Raw genomic sequence first — 21,868 nt, forward strand, 5'->3', positions numbered from 1 at the left:
ATCACTGTTTGAGATGGGACTAAATTTAATGGCTTCTCATTTTTTGTCATATCACTTTCATTACAGTTGTGCTGTCCTGGAGGAATTTGTTTTATGAATAGATGGGAAATCTTGCCTCTGTCCATGTGGGATGCTTGAGAAATTGGCAGATGATGATTGATTATACAAGCTGCCAGGATTGAAGGGCTTGAGACTCTCATAGGCATTTCCTGATCTATGATTCTTCATTATCATATATTTAATCCTTATTTTTCCATTTCAGCTGAGCATATTTCTTAAAATTAACCAGTAAGATCTACTATCAAATGAGGTGTGTTTCATTTTGTACCTGGGTTGTGCAGTAGTGAACTGGTGCATTATTCATGTCCTCAGACAATGCACCTGAACACAAAGGTTACATTGATCTCAGTTCTGAGCAAACCAACATTTTAAAAGTCTATAATGGTTGATTATATAGAGTTTCTTGGCATCACTAGAATTGAGGGAAAGATATCAACCCAGCACCAAGCAAACATGAAGGATCAAAGAGAATTATTTATATTCTCAACTGCTTTCCATGCTCAAAAACATGTTCTCCTCCAATGACAGTGACTAGGATCTGTGCCTGTGACAATCTGGGGAGGATGTACAGTCACCACTGCTGGGAGGGCCAAAGTCTGTAGATCCAGATGGCTACCAGCGTGGGGTAACTGCTCTGGGGTATGAGTTAAAAGCTAGGATAATAAAAAGCATTTCACTGTTCACTATTACTGAACTCTTCATGTACTGGATTGTAAGCCATGGCCATTACTGCAGTGGCAAATATAGCAAATATCAGAGGGCACTTCTCGGTGTCACTGCTTGGTATGATGCAGACAATGCTTCCAAAATTGTCTGAATAGCAGCCCAGTGCAACAGTAGTCACTGTCTTTCTTACAAGGATGAAGCATAATTACCTTATTTACCTTTAGTTTGTCATATCAAAGCCCATACTACTCTTCTCTGAAGACAAGTTAGGAAGATGGGAGAATTTATGCTGGAAAATATTCTGTCCTTGCCTAGGAGGAACAGTTCCACAATGACATAAAAGGCTAAAAAAAACACCAAAGCCCTTAATCAGAATATTCAAACTGGCCAATTACATTTGAATAGACAGACACCTGAAGCAGCCCTAATATCAAGAGTAAAGAGCTTAGTTCTGAAAAGGTGTGAGTACTTCTTCCCCATACTTCAAATGCATTTCTGTACCTCAGCACTACTGTGAGTGTATGTGAGTAAGTTCTGTGGGTATGTGAGTAAATTACTGAAATTACTGTGAGAATGGAAGAGTTTGATTGGATCACTTAAAATACGTCTGGCATCAATCTTAAACCAGCCGAGAAATCTTGGCATCCATTCAAGTGAAGAAAAAAAAGAGTAGGATTGTGTTTTTCTTTTCAAAATACATAATGTAAAAGTGCATTAAGCAACCAGCTCATCTGTAGAGAATGGAGAGTAACACCACAGAGAAATTTTTTAAAAGAAACTGAGGAACATGAAGACACAGAAAGGTAGGACTAATGAAAGACAAACTAGCAAAACCTCTTTTTTGCACTCACAAACCATTTTCCTGAGTCAAACAGCATTTCTGTTAGCTGCACTGGCATCTTTAAAGTAGAGATGCATTTTAGAAACCATAGCCCAAACCTGTACCTGGTCATATTAGAGAAAGCTGAATATTGTGTTGGAGCCCATCAAGATGCATCCGTACAAATTCAGATAAATGAGTATAAGAATGCAGGTGATGGAATCTGAGGATTTTGTCCATCAGACTGTAATGTATAACCAACTGCAAAATGGGACACTGCTCTATTATTGTATCCCCAAATCAATTTTAAAGATTAGATCTTAGGATTATTGCATGTCATTCTTTCAATCTGCTTCTGTAGGATTTATTTAAAAAACCTCATTTACAATAGACTGTTGGTTTCTTAAACTGCTCTGAGAAGAACATTAACATTCCCAGACAATATTTTTTCTAGGTTACTAAAGGCTTTTTGTTACAGTTTTTCCCCCTTCCCTTCAGGTAATACCTGCTGTTCAATATGTGTGACAAGCATGAGCTTTCTAATACTGACTCCTTTTTTATTACATACTGCTTACACTTGCAATGCACATATAAATGTTTATACTTACACACGTGCAGTTACCTTTTTGTTATCGACAGATGAATCTTTCAAAGTTGCTTTGTGGTCTCAGAGTGCAATTTTGACACCATTGACGTGAAGCACAGACATTGATAGAAATGGGATTTTATGCTCTGACCTTTCAAACTGCACAAATTGTATGGATTAAGAAGGAAAACTTTCTGAAAACTTTGGGAAACATAAATCTCACGGAATTTATGGAAAATGTCTATGAGATGAAACCCTTCTGTCTGCAAAGATCATATTTAAAGGGCTGGAAACACATTATTTTCTTACAAAATTCTCTTTCAGGAGGGTGTATCTCACTGGAAAACATGCGTGAAGTATTTCTGATTTTCTGTATCATTAATTAAATAATATATTTAATCGAGATGCTTCTTATAGAACCCTTAGGAACTCCTCCAGCCATGTTAGCATTTTTGTGGCCTGGTTAGGCTGTTCCCAGGCAAATGCTACTGCCAGGGGATCATGCAAGATAAAAGTGTTATATAAAACTCTACCTCGATATAGAAGTGTTGCCAATCTGCTGGAATTTCCAAACAGGCACATAAAGATCTTATAAAAGCAAAGAGTACAGGTCAAACTCTTGTACTTGGATTATTTCAAGTCAGACTGTGCCAGTGTATATAAAAGTAGACAGCCCAGCTCAGATTAGGATTTCAGTGTGAGTGCCATACAAGCAAAGCCCTAGGGGAATCAAGAGGAGAGTCATATTCCTGCAGCTTATCTGTTTAGTTTTACAGATCTGGAAGAGGTGTCTGAAATATACACTGTATTTTTTTTTTTTTTGCATCAGATTTCTATGTGATAAATAATTAATTTCTTTTTTTTTTTTTTATGATAGTACTTCTTCAATCTGTGCTCATTTTAATAGACTGCTGCAAGGAAAGTTTGTTCATCTCTTAGTTCCTTTTGCTAAATCTACAGTCTGACTTCTTGTTTTCATGTTTATAGTATCTCACTGACTAAATATTAAGTTTTTCAAATGGTAATGTAGGTTCTAAACTATAACAGAAGGATGATGGGGTTTTGTAAGCAAGGTCTTAAACTCTAAACTGCAGACTGCTGAGTTACACACCTTCTGAACTGGAAAGATGCAGAAAAAGTCTGCCTAATATTTGTACAGAGGTACTACACAAATAAAAGTGTTAATGTAGCTAAAAAACTCATTGTGCATAAAACCAGCAAAATCAACCCAATATGCTTCGCATTTTCCTTTGGCAAATCTTCCAATAAGATCTGGCTGTCAAGAGGGATTTCCATTCATTCCTACAATGTTTTCCATAGCATGGCATCTCAGGGGAGGCATATGACAATTTGGCTTTTTGGCTATGGCATGCCACCATGGCATCCCTCAATCAAAAGCACTGAGTGACATGCTTTCCTTGCACTGCCCGGCATGCAATGTGCAATATGTCAAAAAACACTGATGCCCCCTCCATACCGTGTATTATCAGATTCCTTTTTGTTGTATTGCTTTCTTCCACAAGCTATTAAATATAGTAGAATATATTTTATATTTAGATTGGCCACAGGCACTGACTGAATGCTTTTGCTCATCTCACAGTGTATTCAGTATGGGCCCACTCTGCTCCAGCAAAGCCCTTTGCATGAAATCACCCACAGGAAATATCCCTGAGCATGGTGAAACTTGGAAAACCTTAGCTTGAAGCAGAGACATTCTTGAATTAAATGCTGCTGGTATATTTACCTCTATGTGTCCCCTCACAGTCAGCCATTCCTAGCTGTCATGCTGGTTCCTGGAGACAGCTGGAAATTGGCATGCTGAGGTGAAGCAGTATTTTGGTTGCTCTAGTTGTTTCAAGGTGTTGGCCAAGTTAGTCATGGCTGGCAGAGCTCAAAACTGCTGCCAGTCTCTTTTCCATGCATCATTCTCCTCTACATGTTTTGTGTGCTCTGGGTAAAGCCATGGCTCTGAGCCATTTTCCAGAGTCTGTTCATTCCTGCTTTCCATTCTCAAAAAAGAAAGTCTCTATGACTTCAGGTAAGATATTTTTGTAAGTGAGATGAGCATGATTATGGTTTGTGCTTGTTTAGCAGAAGCAGATGCAGTGTCTGAACTGCACATCCAACAGATGGTGTTCCACAGGTATGCCATGTTATTTGTACTGGATCTTGTTTCCATCTTTAATTCAGGTAACAAATGTACAAACCCCTCTTTTGGATGAAGAACACCTTATGTGTTAGGTATCTAACAGGACCACCATTTTTTATTTATTTTGCTAATCTTTTGAATAAACTGTTATTATCAAGTGGCCCAACTGTGATTCTGTGACTGGGTGCCAATTTTGGGCAAGACCATGTCTGCAATTACTGAAATCCTGAACTTTTTCATGAATGGTACAGATTGTTCTTGTCATGCTTTTGTCTTGTTATTTCAGATGGTTTTTATGTCCAAAGTTTATAAAATCAAAGGAAATCACTGCAATAAAGTTGTGAATGCACTAGGTAACTACATGACTCTTAAATGTTTGAAGCCGTGACCTTTTCTTAATTACAATGGCATTTCTGTGACAGAAGTGTTTATTTCCTAGAAAAAGCAACTTTTACAAGTTAGATGATAATGAATTTCTGAGATAATATCAAAAGAAAAGAATAAAGGTAGATCCTAAGGAATGCAAAAATAATGTTATTCTGATTATCTCTTAAGGCAGGTTTTTGCAAGAGGAAAGCAACAGAAGAAAGCAGTCAGTGAGACCCTGTGGGATGACTCAGCATCTGGGGCTGACTCCAAATACCTACATTTGTCACTTGTGTGTAAGTTACTGCCTGGCAGACACACAGTGCAGAAGCTGACAAAAAGATGCTCCGCTGGGTGCAACAGGACTGGCTCACTGGAAAGCTAAAATACTTTCAATGTTGGCTGGGGCTCTTTAATAAAGAAGATCATAAAAATGCTCACATAGAGCAATGAATTTAAGTACTAAGGGAAGAATTGACTTGCATCTTTTTCTGTGCAATACACATCATGTCCTCACCTCCACAAAGGGCTCCAGTAAGCATTCTTTGTGTGTATGAAGTTGATTAAAAATCTCTCTGAGACTTCCATGAACAAGGCCACTAAAGCTGTCTGCTTATACAGACAGAAAACGAGCTGCTCCAATTAGAATTTCATGAGCTCACAAGTGTTTCTCTTTAGACAGATAAGGTAGAAACCAATTCAAAAGGATTAATGTCTAAGCTTTCTGAATTAAAATTGCAACAGGTGTCAATATTACATGCCTTTCCTTCCAACAGATGTGACATTATCCATTTGATTGATGACAGAGTTAAAAAAATAAAGAAAAAAAACTTTCACTTTTGTCCCAGAGTTTTTGAAAGCAAAAAGATGTATTTTTCCATAGCATTGTACCCAAGTCACCTCCTAGTACTTTCTTAATTGGATTTTGCCTAAAGAAGATGCGAGGAACTATGTTTTGAAGGATACTTTGATGATGAACACATCTCTGTTCCTTTAAAGATAGTAAAAGGATGGCTCTTACAATATTGTGTAAGTTGCTAAGGTTTATTGGGTTTCAATTTGATGTATCTTGTCGATGTAAAAATACTATTTACATCACTACAGAAATTTTCCCAGATGCAGATTCCTAAGTAAGACGTCTTGTCCTACCTTTGTCTCAAAGGATTCAGGATATCTACTTATGATTATACTCAGAGTAAGAAGAATTTACTAAATAAGTTTAATAAATTATTTTAGTTATGCTAAACAAAGCTCATATTTTGATATTTATTAGCCTAGCTACACAGCACAACTAAAAGGGGAACCTTTATCTTCCAGCTGGTTTTGGGACATCAAATAGGAATAAACTAGCCCTAAGCTCCTCAACCTTGCAGCTTCTCAACCTTTTTCCTGTACCTCAGCAACACAAAGAGTAGAACCTCCCAAAGCTGCAGGTTCACTTCCATGATGCATTGCAGTGCTGATAGGCACAAGGAGCTTTTGAACAGGTTCACTGCACCTGTGCTGGAAATCTCCATGGTTTGTGATGCCTCTTGACTGACTCGGAAATATTTATCTTGGAATAGTATTTAGTTTGAGTTATGTAATTTGAGTTTTTAGCACAAGGTAGACAGAGCTGCAGCAGTGTTAGCATGGACTGACAAAGGTATGGGAGATCGTAGTGAAGCTGGCATTTGAGAGAAAAGCTCTGAGTATTCAAAATAGGTGTGTGGACAAAGCCAACTAACGCAATCATACTGTCACTAACTCCCCATCATCTGAGACCCAAACGCTTTCCTGACTAGAATGTCCACTGCTAAATTGCCTAACATGAGAAATTTATTTGGTGTGAAGCTCCCTGCATGAAGAACTGACTGGACAACATCAACCCCAAGCGTGAGCCAATGGCCAGGAACGGCCTCCTTTGGGGCTGGCAGAGTCTCCCTTTGCTCAATGGTTTTGCAGGCTGTGAGATAACCTTGCAGGCAGACATAGGGCCCCTCTGAGCTATTGCACGGGAGCATTTGTGAGAGCAGGGAAGCGGGAGTGGGGGGACCCGCCGGCGCTGGGAGCTCGTCCCGAATCACCGTGTGCGCTTCACGCCCGCAGCGCTGCCCGCAGAGGAGCGCTCCGAGTTCCCTCCGTCCGCCGCCGGCGCTGTGCAGCCGCTGGGCGCTCCAGGCAGCCCGTCCTCACCCGAGCCGGGACCCGGGGCACCCCCGGCCCGTCGCACGCTCTGTCCCCGGGCTGAGCCGCGCCTGCCGGACGGGGATGGAGGGGGCCGCGGGGTCCCGCCGGCATCCCCCTGCCTCCTCCCGGGGAGAACACGGCTCTGGCCGGCCGCCGCCCCCAGCCCTGCCCTGCCCGGCCCCGCGGGGAGGACGCGGAGCCGCGGCCGTCCATAAAAGGGCCCCGGGCCGGCAGCGAGGGCAGCGGCGCGGGCGGCGGCACCATGGCCCAGTCCGTGTGGGGCTACGACAGCGACAACGGTGAGCGGCATCGGGGCGCCGGGGGGCGGCGGGAGCCCGCCGAGCACGGGCGACCTGTCTTTGTCTTTGTCCCTCAGGACCCGAGCGCTGGCACGAAAACTACCCGCTGGCCAAGGGCGATAAGCAGTCGCCCATTGAGATCAACAGCAAGGACGTGCAGCACGACTCCTCTCTCTCCTCCTGGCACGCCAGCTATGACCCCGGGGCAGCGAAAACCATCCTGAACAACGGGCGCACCTGCCGCGTCGTCTTCGACGACACTTTTGATCGATCAGGTCGGTTTGGATTTTTTGGGGGGTTGTTAAGAATCAAGGTTTGCAAAGCGCCAGGTATCAAAAAGCATCCTTTAGTGTCCAGCCTGCGCAGGCCAGCAGAGAAATGTCACTTGGGAACATAAAAAAGGTGCTCTTGGAGTTTACTTTGGTGGATCTGAAGTGGGACAGAAAGGCTGCTAGCTGCAGGAGAAACCCTGGAATACACTCAGCTGGATGGTGGAGTTATCCCTCTGTCACCTCCTTCAATACATACACCGCATCTTCAGGTTTTGTGTAAAAAAAAAAATTTCAACTGACTGTGATCTTGATTTCTTCTGCATGGTAATCCTTTAGGTACTTCAGAGCCTGAAAAAGTTATGAAAATAGCATTTATGTAAGTAGCATTTTATATTTTCTGGAAAACTATGAAATGGCTTTGTTATTTAATTGAGAGAGAGCAATCTCATATCACTAAATGAAATTGTTCAGAACTTGATTGCAGAGCTCTATCTGTATAGCTCTGGATGTAGATAGGCAACAACTGTCAAAATTAATAATGAATTCACAATATCATATAATGAAAAGACATCTCAAAAGCATGCAGTATTGATTGGTCCTTCACCAAGAAGGAAAGCAATCTAATTAATGGAAAACAGTTACTTTCCTTTGCATTTCTGTGTTTTTATGGCACTTGTATTGAGATTTTGTTCTTTGTAAGCTACATCACTAAAGAAATATATCCATAGTAGACTGAAAGATCACTCTCCTCCTTGTTCATCTTGATGAGCCCCTTGTTTCCTTGGATTTTTTTGTTTATCATTACAGCTACTTGTTATTGTTCCATGTCTCTCAGATGGAATCTCAACTATTTAGGACCAGGATAGTCTCTAAGTTATGGTTCTTTAGTATTTAGTATTTACTACCACAGTTTTCTACACAGCGATCTCATAAATTGCACTTTTATTACCATAGAAACACAGAGTGCTCTGGACTGGCAGCGACCTTAATGATCATCCAGTTCCAACCATACTCCCATCAACACCTTCCACTAGACCAGGTTACTAAAGATGCATCCAACCTGGCCTTGAACATTTCCAGGGATGGAGCATCCACAGTTTCTTCAGGCAACCTGTTCCAGTGTCTCATCAACCTCATAGTAAAAAATTTCTTCCTGATATCCAATGTAACCATACTCCCTTTTAGTTTGAAGGCGTTCTTCCTTGCCCTATCGCTACCTGCTCTTGTAACAAGTTCCGTTTATAATCCAGAATGCTCTTCCAAAAGCTCTACATAAAATGAATGCCATGACTGAAAGCACAGGAAGGAAATTGGTTATTAACATTTTCACATAGTGGTTCTATTCCATGTTCTTTACAGCTTCCTAAAGGCTGAAATATTTTAGGCTGCTCAAGAAGTTGTCTGTCCAAGGAATAGTATTGGAGAAAGATCCCAATTTGGCCAAACCAGTGGCCCTTGGTGCAGTGCTTCGTCTAAATCATCTTCCCTCCATTTCCTCCCTGTCTCTCCCCTCCTGATCACCTCTGTTGTTTCTTTGGGCACACAATGTGTGCATTCACTCCTGGCTGTCCTTACTTTCTGCAGGTTGCTGGACAGTAATTTAGGACTCAAGTATTTCATAGGCATGTGTCTGATCAGAATCAAATACAATGCTTGACAGTTCTCAAAGACCACAAGGAAGAATTTTGTTGATGTTTTATTACCTTCATTTCTTTGCTTCTGAAGTAAGAGATAAGTAGTCACTGAAATAGTCACTGATTCCATTTTACCTGGAAAAAGAAATGTAGTCAAAGATTATTTTTTTTCCAATCAGATGGAAAATACTGAATGTTAAAAAGATCTGATTTTATGCTAAAGGAATTTGTTACGAATATACTGTTACGAAGTGCTGTTTTCAAGTGCTTCACAGTATTTTAGCTCTGGAAAGGGCCATCTGTAAGAAATGAGTGGTAAATTAGTTTCCAAATCTGACACTGATTCAGCTTCTAAATGTAGGTAGATCACATAAATTCAGCTCCTGCCTCCCATTGATTCCAGTGTGAAATGGCAACCAAATAATACTTTTGAGGAGTTGGGCCTTAGATTCTATGCCTTTTTTTCTCCTATATATGAAAGTTAAATAATAGCAATAATAATAAAATATTTTCCATTGAAAGGTTCTACAGAAGGCTTACTCAATAATACTAAATACTATACTGAGTTATGATTATTTATGGATAACAAAGTAAAAAACTAAGAGGAACTATATGCTGAAGTCTGAACAGTACTTTTATTCTGGCCCTCCCCTTGATGGTTGTGACACCTACCAACTAAAAAGAGAAAGTGCAAAGTTAAACCTCTTGCTCTGTGTAGGTATTCCAACTTGTAAGATATCAAGAATTCATTTGAGACCATTGGGCAAAATAGGATTTCAGTGTTAACTTTGAACTTCAAAGCTATTGGTAGAAGTTCAAACCTGAATGCTATTTAAACAAGGCTTTCTGGCACTGCAGTTGTGAACTACATTATCAGCTTTCTGTGTAAGGAAACACGACTCATTCCAACCTTAGGTAATGAATGAAAAATACATTTGAGAGCTTATCCTCTAAGCAGTGCCTACTCAAAAGAATCTCCAGGCTGAAAGAGCAGGTGTGATGTTTTGAAAGTCAGAGTTGATGTCAACTGTCAGACTGATGCATGGTCAGCGTTATTTGGCTCAGCACAGCAGAAGTAAGAGCTTCTTAGTTTCTCTTGTTGGTGGCTCAAGAACAATTTTCTAACTCACTTGACCTAAACTTTATTGTCTTCCCTCACTTCCAAGAAACAGATCATTTTTAAAAAAATTTTTAGAAGCAGCTGATTATCTGTAACCCATTGTTTCAGGTACAGATTGTTTACAGGTCAGTTGTCTGACTAATATTTTTTAAAAAGACCCTTTCTTGACAAGAATCACCTGTGACCTTCTCTCTCCGTACGAGGAGCTGTAGTGTGTCCATATGCCAGGAGAAAAGAGGGTTGTTGGGCAGCTAGCGTTTCATTCTGTGCTTGACTCACAGCAGCTTCCACAGTTTTCACATCAAACAAGAACTCCTGACAGCAGAATTCAGCGCCAGCCACGGAAACTGGGCAGTGCTGTGGGCGCCTTGCCATGGGGCTGTAGGTGGGGAGCTGCGGAGCGGCCCCGCGGGTGCGGGGTGGCGGCGGGCGCTGATGCTGTGTCCCCGCAGAGCTCAGAGCGGGTCATCACAGCTGATCACGGCGCCGGTGCCGTGTCCCCGCAGTGCTCAGAGGGGGTGGTCACAGCTGATGAGGGTGCTGATGGGTGCCGTGTCCCCGCAGCCCTCGGGGGGGTGGTCACAGCTGATGAGGGTGCTGATGGGTGCCGTGTCCCCGCAGCCCTCGGGGGGGTGGTCACAGCTGATGAGGGTGCTGATGGGTGCCGTGTCCCCGCAGCCCTCGGGGGGGTGGTCACAGCTGATGAGGGTGCTGATGGGTGCCGTGTCCCCGCAGTGCTCAGAGGGGGTGATCACAGCTGATGAGGGTGCTGATGGGTGCCGTGTCCCCGCAGCCCTCGGGGGGTGGTCACAGCTGATGAGGGTGCTGATGGGTGCCGTGTCCCCGCAGCCCTCGGGGGGGTGATCACAGCTGATGAGGGTGCTGATGGGTGCCGTGTCCCCGCAGTGCTCAGAGGGGGTGGTCACAGCTGATGAGGGTGCTGATGGGTGCCGTGTCCCCGCAGTGCTCAGAGGGGGTGGTCACAGCTGATGAGGGTGCTGATGGGTGCCGTGTCCCCGCAGTGCTCAGAGGGGGCCCGCTCACCGGCGCCTACCGCCTGCGACAGCTGCACCTGCACTGGGGCTCCTCCGACGACCACGGCTCCGAGCACGTCATCGACGGCGTGAAGTACGCGGCAGAGGTGGGACGGATTTTTGTGTTTTGCACAGCAGCATTCACTGATGACTGGAATTTGACTGATTTTGCATCTGAACGCATTAACCATTCTCCCTCTCAAAAGGATTTAGCTGGTGGTTTTTCTCCCCCTGTGAAACTTGTGAATGCTGCTTAGCATGCAGTGCGATAAGTTGCATCTGCCAACCAATGTACGCATGCAAGTATCTACTAACACGGATTGCTTTCCCTCGTGCCAGAGTTTTTGCTGGTATCTTAGAATGTTTTAAAAATATTTGCGACAAAGCAATCTGTTATTTCCAAATAGGAAGTTCTGCTGATTTTTTTTTTTTTCTGGTATAGCTTGAACTAATTTCAGAAAGAATAGAAAAACACACTAAAAGCACATTTGATAAGCTGACACTCAAAATTAGATCCATCTTAAAACTGATTCAGAGTATGTTTTAGTTCCTGAACATCTCTGCTTTAAAATAGCTGGGTTTATTTTCAGGAACCATGGAAAACATAATGTTTGGGGTTTGTTTGGTTGGGTTTTTTTAAATGTAAACCACTGCAAGGCTGTTGTCCTAGTTTGTTAAAATTCATGAATGCTTTAGGCCCTGAGGACTTCTTCAGATCCTAAATGTAAGTGAATTAACTACTGATGCTAGAGAATTTCTAGCAAAGACTGCATTCTTCCTCCACCTTATCTGAGAACAGGCTCAAAACACATACCTATGCCCACAAAAATCCTGCAGTAGAGTTTCCCTGCCTTCCACCTATACTCTCAAGGCCTAGAGCTTGGAGGAGCTTTGCCCACCTCTCACAGGACAAAGCTGAGACAGATATTTTCAGATGTGCACAGACATTGCAGATATGACTGCGGGTGATGGCTTAGGGATTTTTTCCTGTTCCTTAACCACAGCCTAATGTTCACATCTGCTAATGTTCTGCTTTCTGTGGCCAACGAAAGAGAAAAAATCTGCTTCCTCAAACTATTTCTTGGCTAGTTCTAGCACAGACTTTTTATGTTACTTTTGTTAGCCGTACTCATGCATTTATTGACAGGAGAAGAAAGCCTGGAATAAATGTACTTTAGCTACATTGCAACCAAAGATACATGGTTGCTCCAACTTTATCCTTAGCATTAAAATCCTTATCCTAGAGAGAAAAGAGAACAATAGATTCATTTAAATTCAGGATTTTTTTGTTTTGTTTTGTTTTTTTTGTTATTTTAAATGAACTTTTTGTAAAAAGACTTTCTACCCCCCCACCCCATATGACTGTGATCCAGATGCTCCTTAATCTGAGATTGCACACTGCTGGTTCCAGCATTTGTAGCTATATGCATGAGCTAGATATTTTCTGGACAGAGATGCAAAAATTTGAAATATATCCTGAAAAATACAGCATTATTGAAAGCAGACATGAGAAAGAAATGTTAGATTTTATCCCCACTCCCTTCCAGCACAATGTGCTGAGAATAATAAGAGATAACCAGTAATGTATGCACTACATACAACCCAGTGTAAATCTTTGAGCTGACATCCGTATAACCTGAAGATCTAAAAATGTACTTGAGATGAAGTCCATGTCAGTAGGTATTTTATGCACTACATGTGTGCATGTAATGTGCTTGGATTAAACTATTTATAGTTGCATTGTCTGATATTGTGTGGTGAACTCCATTTTCCTTGTCCTATGCTTCAATTATATGCAGAGCAATGCTTTATGGAAAGCATGTGCATACAAAAGCATGGGAACAGCAGTAATACTTACTTGGGTTTTCTTTTTCATGTCCATTCCTTTACTTACTGTGCATTGGAATCTTAAATTAATTTAAAGTGAAAATTATACTTTTGACAATTTCTTGTATTTATAACTGAGGTTTAATTGATTTTTAGCTACATATGGTGCACTGGAATCCAAAACATGGTAATTTTGCTGGAGCTTTAAAACAACCTGATGGCGTAGCTGTTGTGGGCATTTTTCTGAAAGTAAGTGGCAAATATTCAGTCTTTATAATTTTCTGTATTTTTCTTCTTTCTCTACTGCTAGGGGAAAAGTTACCATTGTTTCTTCCTGCACTGCAGCCCTTTCCTGTGGTGTGCACTGGGTGAGGAGGAAGGTCTGCATAGGCTCAATGTTTCCTCTCATCTTTTGTCTGCTGGCAGGTGTTTTATCTGCAAGGTTATGTTGACTGATTCCCACACAATCTAGGAATCAAAAGAAGTTCAATGAACCTACTCCAAAAAGAAAGAATTGATGATAAAATAAGATCACTCAAAAATCTAACCTTGAAATACAGAAACTTTTAAGCAAAATAATACTGTACCACTGTTTTCAGATTCATTTTTTATAACCTCAACAGAAAGAATGTAATCCTTGTATCAAATCTGTATGTGTCTAAAATGCTGAGAAATGCTAATGGGCACACAGCCTAGAAGTGATAAATTACAGAAACTTCAGTTCTTTTAGCTGCAGGTAGGCATTTCAGCTTGAACACACCGTCAGGGAATAGGTGTCCTTTTATTGTTTTATCACTAGTAAGTGACATTTGTACAAGCAAGAGCAAGTGGATGTAATTAATTTTGCTACAGTGTCCCTGGACATACTAGACAGAGTGTAATTTTAATTCTATTACACTGTGAGCCAACCTGACCTTTTCTCTTGTGGTTAGTCTAAATTGAAGGTCAGCACCTGTCCAGATTCTCCCCTATGGCTATGTCCTTCAATTATTCTTCCCTTTTCACTCCTTTTGGTCAATTTTAGGCTCAAGTTTATGTTGTAAAACACAACTTACAAAGCACACCACTATATTCCTATTAACCATGCTCAGGTCAGCTAAAAGGTCTAGAAAAGTAAGCAGTATCATTGTCTTCTCTGGCCCTCTTTCTCTGTTTCCTTCTTGCTCTTTGGTGAAGAAGCTGTTGTTTTTCTCTGAATTTGTCATGTTCCATTACTGGGTTTTGGAACACTACTAAACCAGGATTGAGTTATGTTCTGAGGAACTGAAGTTAATCTATTTTGGAACAAGGCATGGCAGTAGCAGTACATCTTAGGCATACTGCCTTTACTCTTCTGGGATATCAAAGATTTTGGAAGTGCTAAATGTCATGAACACAAGCAATAAAGTGACCCCATAGCTTGAGGTCATCTAGACATGGATTTGCCACAAGTCTCACGTCAAATCTGATCTGACTGTGTATGTGCTGCAGAATGAAGTGTCTGCAGGAACCACAGCCCTTCAGGCCATCAAGACTTTGCCAAGTGCTCAGACATCTCACAGTGGCTGTGGGTTGCTTTTGAAGCAGGAGCCAAGGGTTAAGCCCTGGGTAGTGACACTGAGTGTGCAGTCCATTCCTCAGACAGGCGTGATGCCTTGTAGGGTCCTTCAACACGTGTTCAAATTGCAAAGCCAGCTACTGGAGTCTGCCATTTTGGATGTTCTTTGAACACACATAATTTTCTGTCAGTCTCTGCTGGATTCTCTGAGACTGCTGTTGCCTAATGTGACAGATGGAATGTGCTGAATTTCTTTCAGATACTGTGGCACATGATGAAAAAGATACGGTTTTGTGCTTTGCATTATAGGTTGGAAATACTCCCAAACCAGAGATGAAGAGAATCCTTGAAGAAATTGAAAACATAAAGACCAAGGTATCAAGACATTTTTTGTGATATAATGTTGCTGGAAAACCAGAGAAATAGGAATTAGTAGTTCAGATTCATATTTTGGCAACATTTTGATGCCAAACAGTTGCACCAGAGATGATATATTAAGCTGTGGAGCAGAATACTTTCTTTTGCTTAATTAAATATTTAACTCCTCACTTCCACAAGTATTCTTGTTGAAGATGATTTTTTTATCAATCCTTGCATACACAATTGATAGCCTTATTAGTCCTGCTCTGTAAAAAATATGCCAGTGGGCCAGTACCAAGAAGAAATGAAAAGCTTTTTGAATTTGAGGACAACAGTAGCCAGAAAAAAAACATATAGCAGATTCAGAAATTTAGTTAGCCTAAAATGAGAAGAAATTAGTAAGAGTGATGGAGTAGGCTCCCAGTCAGTATAAGATCAAAATGTTATTAAAATGAGATTAAAAATGTTATTAGTTTTAAGAAGGAACTGTATTTATAAAAGGAATTACATGGTGCAGTTTCTGCACCAGTCCTAAGTTCTCTCTTCCTATGATACTAGCACAAATAGCATTGCAAAGATATTCTAAATTGTTTCTCAGTTTAACTAATGACATAAGGCTCCAGTCCATACCTATTGCATGGATATAGCTGCTGAAGGGAGTCATTTGCAGAGAACAGCAATATTGCATCTACTGTCGTTTAGCATTATCATTCACAATAAGCCTAATCTCTAGGTATATTTTAGCAATTCTACTTTATGATAAACTTTATAAACTTTATGATTGTAATAATGCTAGAAGTCGTTTTTGTTGGTTTGTTTGGGGTTTTTTTTTTGTTTGGTTGGTTTGGTTTTTTTTTGGTTTGGTTTGGTTTGGTTTTTTTTCACCTTGAATATCCCACCAGACCACCAAACTTGTGGGCATTTTCTTGTGAATTTACCAAGATTCCTTGCATTTAATGTATGAATATGTGTACTGCCATTGATGTGCAGGTCTGAGGCTGAACGTTCTTCTCTCCTTTGTAAGATTCAAATTAATTTTATTTTTTTCAACTCAGTTTTCAAATGCAATTAAGTTCTGCCTGCTGAGGGAACTGAAGGTTATTTTTTTCCCCCCATCCGTGTCCCCACCTCGATGTGCCAATAGTATCTCTTTTGATGGCCTTCTCTCATAATACCTCTATCATTTTTTTGGCCATTTACATGTAGCAGTTCTGGAAAAAGCAACAGTTGAAGTAAAGCCGAGAAAGATAAGTGGATATGCAAAGAACCACTTGTATTTTATCTCTTATTTCTTTTCTGCCATCACAGGCATTTTCCAAGATTGCTTATTTTTCAGAAAGATTAATGGATATATTATCACACATGCAGTTTCAATTGCTCTGATGCATTACAGGCAGAGGAGTTTCTTGGTCACTGTACTATATTCACCGAAAAAGCACAATTTTTGTGAGTTTATTTGCAAATTCATATTAAACTTACAGAATAATCTTTTCAGGAAGGTATCATTGGAGTTACTCTTTCTACTCCTTATTTGTGCAAGGATGCATGGAAACAATTTCAGCTTCTGCCACTCACTTTGTTCTAATCTAGAAAAGATTCTCCATGATAGAAGAAGGAAATAGGAATAATATATCTTCCTTCCCAGAGCTGCATCCAAAATAGCAATAGAAAAGTGAACTGCATTTCCTCAGCTAGTTTTGGTTGCCCACGGGGAACAAGGAATACTCATCACAGTCCTGTGGAGTTACTATCCTGTTTGGTGGCAGATTTAGCAGGAAATGTCTGATGTCTGCTTTCTCCCTTGCCTGGTGGTAATCACCTCGACTTGTAAGATGTTTAGGACCCAGTACTCTTACAGGAAATATTTTAATTTTTTACTAAGTGTAATAGTGCAAACAAAGAGACTGGGAGTGTCACCATGAACATATAATTAGAGCACAATCTTGGGAGGAGAGAGGTGCAGATTTAAATTCCTCCAGATAGAAGACAAGGCTGTAATGAATCTGGGATAAATGCCTGGCCACTATCCTCTTGGATAAAAAGGGTAACAGTACCAGCAGTGCCACAGGCTTTAACTTTTATCCCAATGGCCCAAAATAAAACACAATTTTGATAATTCCAGACTAGAAAAATGTAAAAATGAATTTGCTTTGATCGCACACAATTCAGTTTGTAATTTCTTTGAATTTATTAATGTAATCAAAATGTCAGTTATTAGTAATTGCTGGGAAAGTGCTTGACAGGAAGAAAAGGAGATTGATTCCTTGCATGAATCTTGGTACTTAATTACTTACTTTATAATAACATAGATACTGATGACTTTTAAGATGTATATCTCTGGAGTTACTGCAGATGATTTTTTTTGTTTCCTTAAGGGGAAGGAGGCTCCTTTCCTGCACTTCGATCCTTCAATTCTTTTCCCCAAGTCTCGGGACTACTGGACCTACCACGGTTCGTTCACCACACCCCCCTGTGAGGAGTGCATCACTTGGATTCTCCTCAGGGAGCCCATTGAAGTCAGCTCAGACCAGGTAAACTCCAGACAGTTCTGCTGCTCCTTTACCAGTTCTCAGCAGTATCTCAGTGTGATGATTTGCAAGCCCTTTTACCTTGCACTTTTTGGTGGGGAAAGCTTTAGCTGAGGACAGGGAGAAACTGCCTGCAGAATGGACTGTTGGAATGGGCTGTAAAACTGACCCTGACAATCAGGTGCTCTTGCAGGACATTTTCTGGAACAGCCTCAGCAGTGATGTTCCTGGGATCCAGAAAACCTGCTAAGGCAGAAGTGCCCCTGAGCCACAAAATTCAGCCATCACAGCAGTCTCAGTTCATTCTACATGCTTTACAATTAAGTGGCAAGTGAGACTAATAGTTTGCTGATTTCCTGGTTTAAGAAATTGCTGGTCCAGACCTTGACTTCTTAAAAGCTGTCAGTGAGAAAGATCAAACAACCTACAACCTGCAAACCTGAATATTCACACAAATTAATGTACCATTGCATTCACATAGCTCAAATATGCTTTCACAGAGGGAAAAAAAAGAGCCTGACTGGATAAGGTGACATTTTTAGTTCTTGTGTCAAAAATTTTGGCTATTTATACCATTTTCTGCTTCAGCAATACAAGTCAGGGTATATCCTGAAATGGCTGTTTTCGAAATAGATTTATTTTGCATTTGGATGAAAGGATAACAATTAACAAAGCACCACTGAAATTAAGTTAATTTGAATAACAGCAGCTGAGTGCTGAATTCATGATTCAACTTAAAAATCCAGTTGGCGTATCTCTGCCTTACAGATCAAAATACAAACTTCTGCACCAGCTTTTTCTTCCAGTGCCTTGCACTGACATAGGTCTGGATCCTCCTTCAGAGATAGCTGTATTTTCACAAGGTATTTGCCTGCAGTCCAGCTCCAGCAGGGTCACAGTAGGGCCCTATTCTTTTTACACACTGTGGGCGTGAATCAGAAATAACCAAAAGAAGCCCAGGCAAGGGTCAGATGATGAACTGGTCTGTAGCTGAAGAGTGTAAAGACCCACAGAAACAGTGCAGGCTCCTGGGCTGCAGCAATCTTTATCAGTAATCTCAGTATTGTTAGGGACTGTCATTGTCACCGTGTGCTTGTTGCTATATAAAAAAACCTCCTTTTTGATCTCAGTTTGTTCTGGGCAGTAAGGTCCACAGTGCTTCCACATGGCCACTTGAATTCTTCTTCCTTGCAGATGGCAAAGCTCCGTAGCCTTTCCAAGAATGGTGAGAATGAGCCCGTGTGCCCTCTTGTTGACAACTGGCGCCCGCCGCAGCCGCTGAAGGGCAGGACAGTGAGAGCCTCGTTCAAGTAGAAGTTCCAGTCTCACTCCACTGAGTGAGAAAACCCCTGCATCTCGAAAGTGTAGTTAGTTTTTGCTGTCTACTGCTTTTTCTCTGGATCCAGGTCTGTGTTTCTCAGTTTGAAATTCTGAGTGGTAAAAGTGAATCTGTTTTTGATGGCAGAAAAATACTGTATGCAAATACTAAGCATAATAAGCAAATGTGAGAAGTAATGATTCTTGACCACAAATGGCTCAGCAGTTTTGACCACAAATGCCTCAGGAGGTCACTCCTCTGCCTTGTGGTCTTGTAAGATAAATAGGCTCAGTTTCAATATTCAAAATTCATCTTAAAGGCAATATAAGGAAAAAAAAAAAAAAAAAAAAAAAAAAAAAAAAGAACCAGTAGTTCAGGAAGGGAGAAGTAACAGTAGATGAACAGGAGTGAAATGCCTGTCTCTACACTGAGATCTTGCTCAGACACACTACCCTCAGAGAAGATATCCAAAGAATATGTACCCCTTTAACATACCAGATTTTCCCTTGTCTTGTTCATAGTTTTTTATCCAAGATTAGATTAGTGTTCTGAGGGTAAAATCAGGCATACTCAGCTTCTATGTGAAGAAGAAAAGAGACCTTGCTGCCATTTCAGCATTTGCTGTCTTTGCCATATCCTGCTGCTGCCACTGTTGATCTTTTCTTCTTTCATTGCTGGTGTTACTTCACCCATCCAGTGTAGAGTCCTGCTGGTATTATATTGCTTTGTATTTAGTATACCAGCTTTAGTATTGGTGAGGGGGAAGTGCCTTTCTTCTGCTGCTCTGTGTTATCTCCCAGAATGATGGATTTTTGATGCTCTGCCTGTTTTCTTTTATATTTGACACCTCAATGGTTTCACCTATTAGGGAATTTTTGCATATGGAAAGGATCTTTCTGGATGATTCATATGTGTCGTTTGTCATCCCCACTACTGAAAATCCAGGTCAAATCACCTAAGTGTTTGTTTATTTGACTCTGTAGCTGCATAAGTGGATTCTGTTTGTCTCAGTTCCTTTCTGAGGAGACACGTCAGCTTTCAAATATGATCCAAGCAAGGAATCACACAGGCAGACAGAAACATTTAAATCAACTTCCCCTGTCCTTCATCATGTGAACTTTATAATTTCAGTGCACAAGTACCACCTAGGTTGAACCCACATACAAATCATGTGAATAAAGATCTACATTATATTCAACACCCAGGTGAAAACTCAGTATTGAACATACAGGAGATTGGATGGCCAAAGGTGGTGTATAAATCCCTCTACACAGGAAGCCTCTGGGTTCTCTGTGCTCCTGGAACTCATCAGTAGGTAGCAGTGGGTGTTCTTCTGGAGATGTTGCCAAAAAACATCTTCCCAGCAGTATTTATGAGGGATATGTGGAAGTCTGAAAAAAAGAAGGCTACAAATGGTTGGAATAGGCATTTCCCAGTTCTCCTTAATTATTTCACTTTCCACCTGTAGTAGAAAAATGATGCTCCAACAGAGAAGTAATGAATGGGCAACACTGGAAAAATTCTGCTGCTATTACCAGCACAATTCAGTGAGAATTCAGAAATAAAACTGAGGGCAGATTTGATCCTTTTTATTCATTTAGAATTGTTCTAAGGATTGCTGAATTCCCATTGAAAGTAAGTATTTAAGTTTATTAGGAATGTATTTTACTTAGTATAAAGCAGTTTCTTTTTAAAAACTAAGTTAATGTGAGTAGAAGCTAAAGTATTGATTGAATCCTGTTTACAAGTGTTTTGGCACTGGCTTAATTTTATCAGAAAATCAGCTTTTGATATTATGAGTGGAGCACTTGCAAGGGTATTGATTTCAGGACTGCTCTAGATCTTCTTTAAATTCCTGAATCTGTAAATCTTCTCAACACAAAAAAATGTTACTACAGAAAGATCATAAGCAACAATTTTTTTTCTACTGTACTATGTCTTAGGTGTAAAATTTCTTCTCCTATCCATATGCAGTTGATCTTGGTGATGAGAGAATTTTGACACAAGAAACTGAGACAAGGGTTTGAGTCTTTCAACCTAAAAGCCATAGATTGTGATGCTTTAATCTCTTGTTATAGAAGCAATAAAACAAGATTAGTTGTCTGCACTTGAAATAACTGCTTTCATGTCTTCAGAGAATCAATAAATTGACTTACATAAAAAATAAATTGATTGCTGTTTTTATGCTAAGTGATGACTGAAAGTAGCAAGAACTTAGAAAACCTTGCTGCTCCTTTCTTTCATACATATGCCTGTAATACAAGGGGGACAGACATTTTAGTACTTTTTAGCTATTGGAGTTTAGTACAAGAAGCACATCAGTTAGCTGAAATGTTACATAATTCTAAAAAATTCCTGATTAGTTTATACTCTTGAAGCACACAAACTTGTTAAAGAATAATTGCCTGCAAATAAGCCAGTGAGTGCACTTTCCTTGGTTTGCATGTTTCCTCTACTGCTTTTGAAAGGGAGAATAGGCAGAAGTTTACGAATTACTGAAACAGTAGCTTCGGTTCCAACAAGTAAAATTTGGTTTTTATGTTGGTAAAAAGGAAAATGTAGTCTGAATTTTTTATTGCTTCTCATGCAACTACTCTGATTTCATTCTGTCTTCGACCTATTATTGTACAAAAGCATAAGCCTCAATGCAAATATGCTTTAAAGTTTTGTTTTTCCCTTGAAGAATAAAGTGCACACAGTTTTGTTCCTTTGCCTTTCTGTCTTTGATGAATAATGTAGCTCATTTTTTATTACCTTGGTGACAAAATCAGAATATGTGGATTCTAATATTGCTGCCTCATGTATCTTAGAGGGGAAAAAAAAAAACAAAACACAAAACCCAAACAGTAAAAATTACACTAATTATTCTGGGGCACTAAATCCTTATGAATTTAGTGCCTATAATGTATACATTAACTACAGCAGGGCAGCCAAGTGATTCAAATTAACTACCATGCAGTAGGTTTTGACAAATAATTAAACTTTCCCCCTTTCTCACACCTCACAAGAGAAATTACTAGAAAAATTAAAAGCCTATTCCTGTAGTTTCAGAACTTTTATTAACTGAAACAGGTGCCACCATCTTTCAGTCATGTGTAAATTCATAGCTGAACTGTGAATTCC

General features: G+C 40.3%; 1 protein-coding gene across 1 annotated transcript; it reads left to right on the forward strand.

The window, feature by feature from the left end:
• The first annotated feature begins 7,059 nt into the window (after positions 1–7,059).
• On the forward strand, positions 7,060–20,913 carry LOC136369905 (carbonic anhydrase 3-like). Its single transcript, XM_066333059.1, has 7 exons — positions 7,060–7,115; positions 7,193–7,390; positions 11,164–11,282; positions 13,159–13,251; positions 14,849–14,914; positions 17,275–17,430; positions 18,622–20,913. The coding sequence occupies exons 1-7, from the start codon at positions 7,079–7,081 to the stop codon at positions 18,739–18,741; spliced, it is 789 nt and encodes a 262-aa protein (XP_066189156.1). The 5' UTR covers positions 7,060–7,078; the 3' UTR covers positions 18,742–20,913.
• The last annotated feature ends 955 nt before the right edge of the window (positions 20,914–21,868 follow it).

Source organism: Sylvia atricapilla, chromosome 1 (genome assembly GCF_009819655.1).
Source record: "Sylvia atricapilla isolate bSylAtr1 chromosome 1, bSylAtr1.pri, whole genome shotgun sequence".
NCBI lineage: Eukaryota > Metazoa > Chordata > Aves > Passeriformes > Sylviidae > Sylvia > Sylvia atricapilla.